Source organism: Populus nigra, chromosome 11, assembly GCF_951802175.1.
Source record: "Populus nigra chromosome 11, ddPopNigr1.1, whole genome shotgun sequence".
In the NCBI taxonomy this organism is placed as follows: Eukaryota; Viridiplantae; Streptophyta; class Magnoliopsida; order Malpighiales; family Salicaceae; genus Populus; species Populus nigra.
In genome coordinates, this window is record NC_084862.1 from 725,130 (window position 1) to 738,778 (window position 13,649).

A 13,649-nucleotide genomic window follows, 5' to 3' on the forward strand; every position below is an offset into this window, starting at 1 on the left:
CGCATAGTTTTCACATTTCATTTGGAGTCGGAATTATTGGTGGCAATGTCACGTCTCCCTCGTAGCCGAACAATAAGCTAAACTGAACAAACATATAGTTTAAAAAAGAAATTAGATTAGCCCGAGTTTTTTATTAGATTATATTATATAAGTTTTTTTCTATTTTATTTTATAAATTTTAGTCCATATTAAATCTCGGATCAACTCACTAGACCAGTATAGTTTTATAACAAAGATTTTAATCAATGGTTTTTTATTTATTTTCGTTGTGATTTTAATCCTTGAAACATAGGAGGGTGTTGTTGGATTGATATAATATTTTTTTGTCTAATCTTATCAAGTTTAATCATTAAATATCATATACAAATCACATTTTTTTCATTAAAACATTAAAGATTATAAAAGGCTATAAAACCATGAAGGGTTGATTTTTTACATGATAATTTTTAACTTGTTATAAATAATGCTTAATATTTTTATTTTCTTGACCAATTTTATAAGAAATCATACATAAGTTACATGTTATTTAACAAAGAATATAGATAGAAAGTGATGAAAAAGGAGTCAATCAAAACATTTATAACTTTAAGAGTTGAAATAATAAATAAATGAGAAAATCTTAGTCAAAACCACCTCCAATTCATGAGGTGTTTGCATGAATTAGCCTAAATCAAGTGCCTTTGACAATAGACCAAATACTTCACTTTCCATTTCACCTGTTGTACAGTGTGATAGCATCCCATCCTCTGTGCCCCCTCTTTTGGTTATTTGCTATTCCTTAATTTCTTGCTTACAACATCAATCAGTACCGTTTGATTCAGAAATTGAAACTTCCATGCTTGTTGACTGTTGTCTGCGCAAAAGCCCTATGGAACCCCACCCTCTCTCCCCCCTTCTACCAAACCCGACCAAATACTTCACTTTCCATTTCACCTGTTGTACAGTGTGATAGCATCCCATCCTCTGTGCCCCCTCTTTTGGTTATTTGCTATTCCTTAATTTCTTGCTTACAACATCAATCAGTACCGTTTGATTCAGAAATTGAAACTTCCATGCTTGTTGACTGTTGTCTGCGCAAAAGCCCTATGGAACCCCACCCTCTCTCCCCCCTTCTACCAAACCCATAGCTTTCCCCTCTTCTCTGAAACTATGATGGTGTGGTTTTTTCTTAGCTGTCATACTAGGCCTAGCCCGGCGAGTGAATCCATTGACTTAAACACTCGATAGAGGTTTAGGGTCCACAGTGCCTACCTTTACTTCTTGTTTATTTTCAAACCAGTACGCGTGCATGGCTCTTCAGAGTCCCATTTCTTGCATGACCTTGTCTTTTTTTTCTTCATCCACCAACCATGGTTTTCATTTCCATGGCTCCAATGGCGGGACATCCAGTGCATAAATGTACCCACCCTATTGTTAAGAGTCTCCCAGTAGCACCCATTCGAATTACATCAGCATGGCGACTTGCTCTACGAACACATTATAACACATTTGGAAAAGATGTTTCAATAGAAGTAAAGAAAGAACAAATCACTTATTAATCAATCATACTATCTTACAAAACAAAACCTGAAAGAGGACAACATGAGCAAGATATCAAACATGGAGGACATGTTTATCTGACTTCGTTTTCCCCTCCTTTTTACAACAGTACTAAAAAACCCCAAGCCCTCCTTCCTCCATGATTATAAACCCTTGTTACAGTCCCTAGTGGTGGCGGTGGCTGTGGTGCAGGCACTCCAGAGGAGTGACTGGGAACCTAGCAGTGTCGCTGCAGTAGTCGTAGACCATGTGGTTAGCCTTAACCCACAAAAGCTGATGGCTCTGGTGCGCGTTGAGCTCAGACAACGTAGGTTCATCCCACCAGTACCTTTTCTCACCACTGCTGCTACATTTCTTAGCATTATCAGCCGCAGCTACTGATACTGGACACTCACATGCATCAATTTCAAATCCTTTATAGGAGGCAACAAAGGGTGCATGACTCCAATCAGTCTTGACACGGCCACCTTGTGTAGCCCAATCATCTGCATTCCATATTGAGCTATATACACCCATGGCTTGGTCCTTTGGAAAAGGAATTCCTTTGTTTTCCATATTGGTATGCAATCTAATTGGGGTCTCGTCCACTAGAAACCTGTAAACAAACCAATGAGGGACAAAATTAGCTTATATTCAACACAGTAACTTGTTATCCTCCAAATGCTAGATTAACAAATAATTAATCCAATTTTTTTTCCAATTTAGGTTTTGCTTAAACAATATTGGTTTTTTAACCATGAACTCAGATTTAGTTTCAATAAAGCCAAGATGAGCACCATCAGGAAACATACAAGAACTTCAAATCACACTACAGCACCAGTTGTATTGTATGTACGGAACCAACTACATGCCAAGAACCATTAAAACACCATTTGACCCTTTGGCACATATATTCCAAGATTCGGTCCCCTTTTAGGGGTTAGGTTTTTTGTGCTATTTTGTCCTGTGAAAACACCAGTGACATCCACTAGTCACACATAACTTTCAAGCACCAAAGGGCATGACCTCAGACATACAGAACAGAACAACACTGAGGTATTCCGTATCCCTTCAAGCAAAACAAGCAACAGTACCCTGATGCATGCAGTGTTGCTACAGAACTGATCATACTGCTATTACCTTTTTAAGTGACAAGGTAGCAGTCTTTGCCTGGCATGCCACTTAATCTTCAGTGAATAAGCAACATGCCCCAAATATTCACAGATCCCTATGTTTATGTCATGCATGCAATAATGCAGATCTTGATATAGCAAGTTATGCATGTCTGTGAGCAGTAAACATATATATTATAGTATACAGACTAAAGGAAACTATCTTTTGTGAGAAAGTGATGGGGCTTACACAACTTGGCGCTGGTTCCAAAGTAAGGAGTAAGAATGGAAATCCTTGGTAGGGTCAAACCAAAGGTTCAGTCTTTGTTCTTTGTTACCTACGCCATTAACATATACATTGGTTTGAACCAAGTAAGGTTCTCCTGTGGTGTTGCCAAGAAACTCAAAATCGAACTCGTTGTGATATGGACCCTCAGATGACATCTGTTTCATCGAAAGATCAAAACTTTAGACAAAACCCTCAAGTAAAATGTCAATGTCAACACTATAATATACAATTAAATAAAATTGATGCACACTGTTTACAGTTTGACAAGTAATATACAATTAAATAAAATTGATGCACACTGTTTACAGTTTGACAAGTACTACACTCAACATCCAAAATTAAAATCTTCTGACTTTCACCAAGGTTAAAAGTTCAAACCAATGAGAGCAATTAATTATTGTTTGTGTGTGTGTGTGTGTGTGTGTGTTGGGGGGGGGGGGGGGGTACTAAGCTAATAAAAGCAAGATAACGTAGACTAACAAGAAATTCAGGAGACATAAAATTAGCGGGTAGATACTTCTGCTAGTGACTCAGTACGTGCATCTAATGAAGGCAAATGAATCCTAGATTAAACTGTCCGCATATCAGAAAATTTTTCTTGAGTGTATTGCATGAAATAGGTGAAACATTATTGAATGGGGACAAACAAAGGTCATGGTCATGGGGTAATCCAGCTACGCAACAATCAATTTTATCTTAAGAGGATAAAAAAAGGGTAACAATTGCTTGAATATACTCACATAGAAAGCAGTAACAGTTCCAGCAGAATCACCCTCAACAAGCTTGATTTGTACTGTTACTTTTCCAAACATATACTTGCTTTTGGATTGAAATCCAGCACCTGAAAAGGAATTCCATTAGTCTGTGAATGCTGAGAAGCCAATCCCTCAAAGAAACCAAACACACACACACACATTTGTGGCTAAAATGTGTTCATTGACATGATAGCATTGGAAGAAAACTACTGTACAGTAACAGAACCAATGGGACATTCCAGACCAGAATCATTCTCTTCTTTATAAAGAAAAGGTCTTACGAAGACCACAAAGATGGCGCAGCACTGGAGCTTGCTGGATTGAATCAAAGTTTCAAACTTTGTGCATAGAAAACTATAAAGTTTCAACCTTCGCAAGTAAAACAACGTTTATTTACCAGAATAATTATCAAGCTTGAGCCTGAGAAGCTCTCCTTCATAAGCAAAGTGATCAAGAGCCCAGCTTGGTTGAAAGAGCTCGTCAAACTTAGCTGAACTGACCAAACCCACAATTAGAAAGAAACCAACAAAGAAACCCAACATCTTAAAGACTGAAACAGCCATTGAAATGAGAGGAAGAAGGTCTAGAGAGAGAGAGAGACAGAGATTTTAAGGAGTGAAGAGTGAAGAGTGAAGCTTTCTACTCTGCAATGCTTCAGTACCGAAACACACAGCCTTTTTATAGCCCCACACGCACTCTATTGGCTTCCTCTTTAATTTAAATTTTTCTACGAGTCATTTAATTTTACGAGACCATTTTCCACGTCAGAGAATATTATCCCACGTCAGCAAATTCTATTCCTCCAAAAGCGATGTAATTTATTTGATATTATAGTATAATCGGTTTCAGCCTTTCAGGTTTTTAATATATTTTTATGTGTATTGTGTAATAAAATTTATTAATTTTATAATGTAAATAAAAAATAATAATAATTTTTATTTATTTAAAATGAGTTTAGTTTAGTTGACTTTAAATTTTATTAAATTTCATAATAATTTTTTAAAAAAATTAGTATGTTTTATTTTAAATCAATAAATAAATTTCATGTCACCACAATAATAACAAATTAAAACGGTTTGGTTTAATTTTAACTTTTTTATCTTGTTCGAATTGTATAATAATTTAATCAATTTAGAATTAATTTTTTAAAAAAAATTAAGTTATTATTAATATTATTCAATATATTTAATAATTTAATAGCACATCCAAAATTAATTAATTGTTATTTATAATTCCATAGAGGATTTATACATGAATGTAAGTAAAAAAAACTAAAACAAAAATATTTGAATATAATTTTAAGTGAAAAACTAATTTAAAAAATAAATCTCAAACACACTATAAAATAATTTGATTAAGTTTCTGGAACTGCCCTTGTAATCATGTTCGACTTTATTATATTTTTAATATATTTATGAGTATTATTTGATAAGAGTAAATAATTTAATAATACATTATGCACGTTCAAAGAAGTGGTTTAAACTTGGGTTTTTTAAATTAGTCGGGACGGATGCTCACCGGGTCGAACCAAATGGCAACCCAGCCATGTCATTTGCCACGTTGGATGGAGAATGTGACAAAAATTCCCACAAAAAATCTGAAAAGTTAAAAATGTAGCCGTTAAGGGGTTGCTTTGCTTAGCTGGATAAAAGCTGGGCACTGTGTGATGGAGAAAGACTGCTGTTCAAAAGGATTAGTTGCAGATATCAGCCAGTGGAATCATGAAACGTGGCACAGAACAGCTGTTTCACTGTCCTCTCCAGTTGTCACTGCCGGAATGAGTTATAAAAAGTCCCCTCTTTTCCTCTCGTTGCATTTGATGACTGTTCTTTCAGGCAAGAAGTGAGAACACTCTCATGGCTGTGTTAGTAAACCTACGCGCCTTCTCGGAGTGACACGTCATCACTAGGTTTGAAACTTGGCTTTTTGTAATTTGAAAATTGTATTTAGTCACCGTTTGGAACACGGCTGCGGCCGCGTTCCCAAAAAATTTGAAATTTTTTTTTTGTTAAAATTTAATATGGTTTGTATGTTTTGGATTGTTTTGATATGCTGATGTCAAAAATGATTTTTAAAAAATAAAAAAACATCGTTGGCATGCATTTTGGCACGAAAAGTTATTTGAAAAGCACCCGCAACCACACTGCCAAACACGCTCTTAGTATAATCATATTTCGTCTCGCAAAAATGATATGTGATATTTTTCATGTATATAATTTCGAGGATTGATCTAAGTAATAAATAGCTACATTTAACCATCTAGGTGGTGGTCCAGTGGTAAGAACTTAGAATTAAGAGGTTTACTCTCTCTGTGGTCTCAGGTTCGAGCCCTGTGATTGCTCATATGATGGCCACTGGAGGCTTACATAGTCGTTAACTTCAGGGCCAGTGGGATTAGTCGAGGTACGCGCAAGCTGGCTCAAACACCCACGTTAAACTAAAAAAAAAAAATGGCTACACTTCTTATATTGTCAATCAAAATTTAGTTTGCACGTTAGTTTAGATAGTGTGTTCTTCTATCATTTTAATAATTAAATCAGTAATATAAATCTTGTTTAGATATAAATTAGTCAGCATAAAAACATTAATTTTAAAAATAAAAAAAAAACTTTATCTTTTTAGAACAAATACATTTCAATTATATGTTAGGCTTGACATAGATTTAATTGAATAGCCAAGAGAATTGTGCTTATTTTAAATAAATGTATATTCCAATATCAAGAATTAAGTGTAATAAATAAAATGTGAATCTAACTCAACAAAAAAAATCGTTATCTAGTATATTTATAAATTAAATACTTTAATCATTCAATTTCTCCATGTATATACTTGAATTTGGATATTCATATTAACCATAGTAATTGATTGAGATATTTCCTTGGTGATTTTTCACTATAAAAAATGTTTGAGCTTTATTTTAAGACCTCAAGAATTGCCCATTTATCTTTAATGGCTTCTCCTTTTGTTCTGATTGGGGGGAGTGGAGTGAATTTGCAGGGTGGGAGAGAGTGAGGAGGGAATGGGGAGGAGGTCACTTTATCTTCTTTGTTTTTTTGTTTTGCTTTGGTGGTGCTGTAGCCAGCTGGACAGTACAAGCCCACTATACAATGCCATATATTGTTTTAATTAAAGTTTTGGGTGGGAATTTAATTCCAAAGAAAAATGCTAGTTTTCTATGCTCATAGAGATGTGTGCCAAATCAAGGAGAATTTATTTTATTTTTATAATAAAGTTCTAGAGGGTGAATGGCGTGAGCAAGTATAAAATGTATGCTGGTGTCAATAAATGGGCAAGCGAGGGTCCAAGAATTTGGTGGTGGGAAATTTGAGGGGAGTGAAATATTGCAATAACCAACTTTTTTCGCAATTATTTGATTATTATTATTATAGTCATGTTATGTCACCTTGAATCAAAGATTACGATGGTAAAAATATGTTAATCATACTTACCATCTTTTTTAGAATTTTCATGCTATATAATAAGGTTAGTGTAATATCATGATTAATTTCTACTTTTTTATTTTTAATCTTGATGAGTGTAGTTTAATTGATCAGACCTCAAGTTTACTTTTTAAAGATTATCTGTTTGAATTTTATAAATCTTAAAACTATTAAAGATTTATATGGTTATTAATTTCAGGACCTATAAAATTAATCAAGAAGTATATAAACTGGTTAGGACATTCAGATTAATCTAAAAAAAATTCCCTTTCGTTAATATATCTTTAAATCTTGATAGAACTTCTTTCGTTTTAGTGACATTCCATTTCTTAATTTCTAACACAAAAGTGACCTAAAAGGGTATAATTGAGTTATTGTTTAATATATATATATTCTCATCTTTGTCTATAATTAGAGTATTTTTAGATAATCTTCCATACATTGAAACAAAATCTATTTTTCCAATCTAGATAGAAATGAAATATCCATGTGTCATGATTTTCCCCACTAACCCGGAAAATCATGACACTCTCCTGAGTTAGCAGCGTTCCTGACAACCCAATTAAACTCTTCCACATGGCACGGGATATTTTTTGCTTTTGAAATATCTAAGAGCAGTAAACTCTTTATCATTTTCAAATTCTTGTGGGCTATAAAATGGCAGCGAGATAGCCAGCTTTAGGGCACCAGACTGGCATCTGGTGCTTGATTGACATGGGCCAGTGTTCAATTTTTCTGCTGTAAATTACACAGGAGAAGATGGGAGGTTCCTTGCAGGTGAATTAATGATTATGTGACGTTTAAACCTATGAATTTACTCCATCTCCTGTGCAGAGATGACGAGGAAGGGAGGAGCTATTCATTGCTGTAGCAGACAGACTTGAATTACGTTTCCTATTTGCTTTTTAAATTATTAAAATAATATCTTTTTATTTTTAAAAAATTCATTTCTATCATTATCATTAGTATATTAAAATAATTTAAAATAAATAAATAATTTTTTTAAAATACAAAAGGTCTCTTGAATTAATGGTTGCCGTCGCAATGGATCAAGGACTTGTTGAAGAGAAAATAAAAAGGGATCAACTAGGACTTGACCCTACTTGGTTTTAAAATAAATATATATATATATATATATATATATATATATATAAATTTATTAGGTTAAACTTGGCAATCAATCGGGTGAATTTATCATCTTATCAAAACTGGTGTGATTTTGAATTTTTTTTATTATTTTTTTTAAATACGGTAAAAATTATATTTTAAAATATTTTCTACTTGTAAATATATTAAAATAATATTTTTTTATTTTTTAAATTTATTTTTAATACCAACACATCAAAATAATCTAAATATATTAAAAAATTTATATTATAAAAATTAAAATCTAAAAAAAATAATATTTTACTGCAATACCAAAAATACTTTAAACTTGAAATGACAATGTTTTAATTGGCTTTCATTAACTTTTAATAACTTTGTTTAATAATGGTAGTGCTTGGTTGCTCTGGCTGTTCAAAGCTGTACTTTCTTTTCTAATCACTTCAATTCAAAATACCATTCATATTACATAGAATTAAATTTTCATAAATTTCTTAATTCTATTTTAAGCATATGTTTGAGTTACATTTAATATAATAATTATCTTTAATAGGGATTAGAGTTAGCAATTTCAATAATTATTTATCCATTCACAAGGAAACTTTTCAAAATATGAAAAATATTAATAATCCTAGTCCAATAAGCACCATTCATGCGATTGAGTTCTAAATATGATGATGAAATTTTCATGATCTACTTTAAGTTCATGATTGGGGACGATCTTATCATATTATACTAAAAACAAGAAAAAAAAATTGAGACTCGAATGTAATTGTTTATATAAATGGTAAATTAATTTTTTTTGAGTTTTTTTTTTATTATTGGATTGATGATAGAGTAATTTTTTGTATTTTTTATTCATAAACTAAAATAATAAAATAAAATTTATTTGATAGAATCCATAACTTGAATCATGAGTTTGACAAGTAAACTAAATATAAATAAAAAAGCTAAATCGGAATTTTTAATCTTTTTATTTATATTTTTTTAATATTATAATTTAATGTGAAATTTTTAATTAATTTTTATTATTCAATATTGAATTTATATTAAATAAGTTTTTGTATTTTATATCATGAAATAAAAAAAACTAATTCAACGTAAAACTTATAAACCATGTTGTGGGGTCGATAAGCTCATTACATATTTAATCAAAGAGTCGAGTAATAATTTTTTAAATTTAAATAATTATATTAAATTTATTGAAAAATTCTATAATCTAGATTTTTTTAGATTAAAAAAATATATATGTCCACCATAGGTTGGACACAAATTTCCTTTACAAGTAATTCTAAGGATCCGCTAACTATTTTGTCGGCAGTTATTCATATTTAGGGCACCGAATTTTATGTTCAACCAAATTAATCGTATTCATAACGATATTTGAATAGATCGATAAATGGATTTGCCCTCACATTATTATTATTATTATTATTATTATTATTATTATTATTATTATTATTATTATATGAAAAATATACATGTTTTTTAAAATTGATGTAACGTTAAAAAAGTCTGATAAACTTTTAGATAATACTAAACTAAGGGGGGAAAATCTGATTTAATAACTTCAAATATCAATCATTTAATGCTAATAATACACAGAATTATTTTAAACGAATAACTAAACTGACTTAACTAATAAAATTTAAATTAAATAAAAAAAATAATTCAAAACAATAACCTCCATACCTCATTCGGGCATAAAAAAAATCCCATCAAGTTATAACAACCGACCGATATTTTATAAAGGCAAGACTATAAAATATAATCTTATAATCTCAGTATGATTTAATAATGAGATCAACTAATTTGTTTTACCACAAATGAATCTCCATGTATTAAACAGATCAAAACCTATTATTATCTTGAGAGGATAATAATTATCAACAGCTAAAAGTTTGTTTTAAAGTTTTAAAAATATTTTTAAAAAAATTAATTTTTTTTAACTCAAAATTATTTTTTTAATATTTTAAGATATTTTGATATGTTGATATTAAAAATAGTTTTTTAAAAAATATTTTTAAAAAATTATCACCAAAATTCAGATATTCGATGAAATTTGAAGGGTGTTTCATGTTTGTGATTTGGGTGGCAACGTGAATATTATTTGGGATTATGATAAGAATGGTAGTTTAAAATATTTAAAAATATATCAAAATATAAATTTTTAATTTTTTTAAAATTATTTTTAATATTAATATATTAAAATAATTTAAAAATATAAAATTTACATCACCTGCGCAATAACACCATCAACAGGGAGAATCCAAAGTGTCGAAGATGGTAATAAAACAGGGGGCCTCTAGTAGAGGCTAGACGGGGCCTCCCAGTGACGGTAAAAGCCAGCTGAACAGAGAAAAGATCAATCGCATCCCAAAAACAATAATGGATCTAGTTCTAGGCTTAGCTAATCTATAATAATAATAATAATAATAAGTGTCAGAAATCTTACATAGGCATAACTACGGACAGCACGTAGTAGAGTGCACGCTTGTTGACGAATACATGTCCTGTCCACCACGGTCATCTCCCCCCTGGCCCCCTCTGATATTCTCTCTCAAGCCTCACAGTCGGGGACTTTCCCTGTCTGTAAATATATAATTCCATCGATGAGTGTATTTTGCCATTGATTTTGTGGAAAGAGTTGTTTTCGAAATCTTATTTAACTTAAATCACCACCTTTTCTTTTCACTGGTTGAGTGGGGATCTCCACTACAGCTCAGTGATCTGATGGCTGCGTGGCAAGGTGAACTGCTGGGCATATGATTAATTGTTTTTAAAATATGGTGGTGGGAGTAGGTGATGGCTTTGATGAGACACACGTGAGCTCCTTTGCAGTTTCCAAGCTGTGGAATTTGATGATCATATATATCTTTCTCTTACAAGGGTCACTTACCTGCGGACAAATAACTGGACCCTGTTTTTTCTTATTGGGTAGTGATACAACCTGGAAACAATTTATGGATTTGGCATTTCTCGTTGCCTTTTACTCAGATTCAGATTGATGCTCTGCTGTTTATGTTTTCGGATTATTTGTGATGATTTTTTCATCAAGAACGGGCTGATATATATAACTGGCAATTATCATCTGCATGTGTTTAACTAGCTAATAAAGATGCTTAGGATCCTTTACTGGGCTCTCACTTGTCCTAATCTCTGAAAGCAATATCAATTCGATCAATTATTCAAATTCTTGCTCCTTTTCCTTTTCATCTGACGATTTCAAGTCTTTTTTTTTTTCTTTTTTTCTATGCTGAGAGTTAGATAGAGAACTATAACACGATGGCGTTGTCAATGAAACAGAAGACAAAAATAGTTCCATTGGACCTCTTATCATAACACTCTCGATCAAACACTTAAACCACATGGTTATAAACCTGACTTGACTGATAGATTTAAGTTAGAACTCCACTCTTGGCTTCATTTAAGTTCTTTTAAAAAAATTTAAAGTTGTACCAAAACAAAATCAGAAACTATACCAAACAACCTCTTAATTACTGTAAAAAAAAAAAAAGGTTTTGAGGAACAAAAGAACAAACGACAGCAACTTGTACCAAAACCATCTTCCAAGAACCAGCAGCCCCACTTTATATAATCGATATTTTTCATCATACATGCTCCAATGGCTCCAATAAATTGATCAGGGATACAAGACAAAATCCTGACATTTTCTTACCATGTTGCTTAGCTATAGCCTGCAAAAATATTGCACGATAAACTATTTCCATTGAAGTTCCAAACATGCCAAAGTGTGTGGATCGATCTTCAATGGTGTTCAATCTGTGAAATGATTAAACGAGTGTCTTAACTTGGACTTTGTTTTCGCTTTGTTGCTTAACCAGCCAACACATTATCTGCCAAAGAAAATCCTATGTACAACATCAACAGGCAAAGCACAAGCTGGATCGATGGCTTCCAAACCCGGGTATTCAAGAAGTGAAAGTCCTGCAACAACAACAGAGGAAGAAAAATTCACAAGTTAGCATACGATTTCCCTAAGATGAACAAAACCCTAACCATTAATAGAAATCAAAGAGCACGAATGAGCTGACCACAGTAAATGCTATCCTAACTCATAGTGAAAATGGTTTACAAACAATCTTTTCAAGTTAAAATTTCATACAAACTGATGTCTCAACTCACAATTAGTGGTCGACGAATGGCATCTCGGGAAAAAAAGTGAACTGCCACATGTGTTTGTATGATAATTTTGTATAGAAAGTTTGTTTGCATAAACATATTGATGCAAGTTCTAATGATCAGAGTTAAAGGAAAGAAACAAAGTAACTGTTATTTGTTAAAAAAACTATTTAAGATAGGAACGTAACTCTAGAAGAAAGGTTGCTGTGATAAAGTTAATTTGGCGGAATAACATCCGTAGATGCTCCGACGCCACAGATTCGAAACTGTCCTTTCTCTTTAGTTACACAATCAACCAAAAAATCATAAGAGCCAGGTTCAATAACTCGAATCACATGGTTAAAATGTCGACAAAAGACCGAGTAAGGAAACACAAAGGTACTTCATGTTCAACGGAAAAAACTCTCCTTTTCAACTGATACAATGTATTTGACATGTTTATCCACAGCTAGCTCTCCCATCTGCCATCGTTGTACATTATAAATTTGATTTCTTTCCTGTTGCATGTACTAAAAAATGAAATTTACTGCCAAAGAAACCAAATGAACCTCAAATTCTCCGTTTTCAGCTTAATTGAAAGTTGGATTCATTCTATTTTCTTCACATTCATCAAAAAGAATTTATTCACATCAGTATTACAAGATCACGCACATATTAGACCAAACATGTATGATAAATTTGCACCAAGTTTGAAACTTTAAGCATCCGATAATCATGTCGAGCATCACACGAAACACCATTTATGTAACTTTCTTTGCTAAATTATCCATTGAGTTCTTTTAATATGATAAAGAAGCCAAGCCCAGCTAAAAACATAATCAGCGTGATTGTTAAGACAAAAACAATGAAGTTGTAGGGAGGTAAAAGGTGGTTACCTGGTTATTGGTCTGATTTTGAGATTTTGAAGACAAGAATTAATATTGTTATGATCCTTTATAATCAAAGTGTTCAATGTGAAAGCAGTCAAAGTTTCAAAAATCCTGGATTTCTTGGCAGTTCAGTCGTCAGAGACCAGCAACCCTAGGAGGCTGGGACCCTTTTGTTTTGTGTCTCTCTTTGGGTCTATGGTTTGGTGTTCTTGTTGAATTTGTGAGCCGAGCCTTGACAGATGGATCATTTATGGCTTATTTTTTATTGGATTTAGGCCTCTAGCTGTCATCTCCTAATGATTCATTGACAAGAAAAATATTTAACTAAGCTTTATTTTTTTTAAAATTTTTTTTTATACTAGGACAAGGAATTCTTGTATCAGCCTAAAACTTGAAATATTTCTTGGGGCGGGACAGAT

The 13,649-nt window shown here is 32.3% G+C and overlaps 1 protein-coding gene across 1 annotated transcript; it reads right to left on the reverse strand.

The window, feature by feature from the left end:
• Nucleotides 1-1,506: 1,506 nt before the first annotated feature.
• LOC133668449 (xyloglucan endotransglucosylase protein 6-like) lies at nucleotides 1,507-4,336 on the reverse strand. Its single transcript, XM_062088306.1, has 4 exons — nucleotides 4,072-4,336; nucleotides 3,660-3,760; nucleotides 2,881-3,074; nucleotides 1,507-2,134 (listed from the first exon to the last, which is right to left on the reverse strand). Exons 1-4 carry the CDS (start codon nucleotides 4,235-4,237, stop codon nucleotides 1,705-1,707), a joined length of 891 nt encoding a protein of 296 aa, XP_061944290.1. The 5' UTR covers nucleotides 4,238-4,336; the 3' UTR covers nucleotides 1,507-1,704.
• Between the last annotated feature and the right edge of the window lie 9,313 nt (nucleotides 4,337-13,649).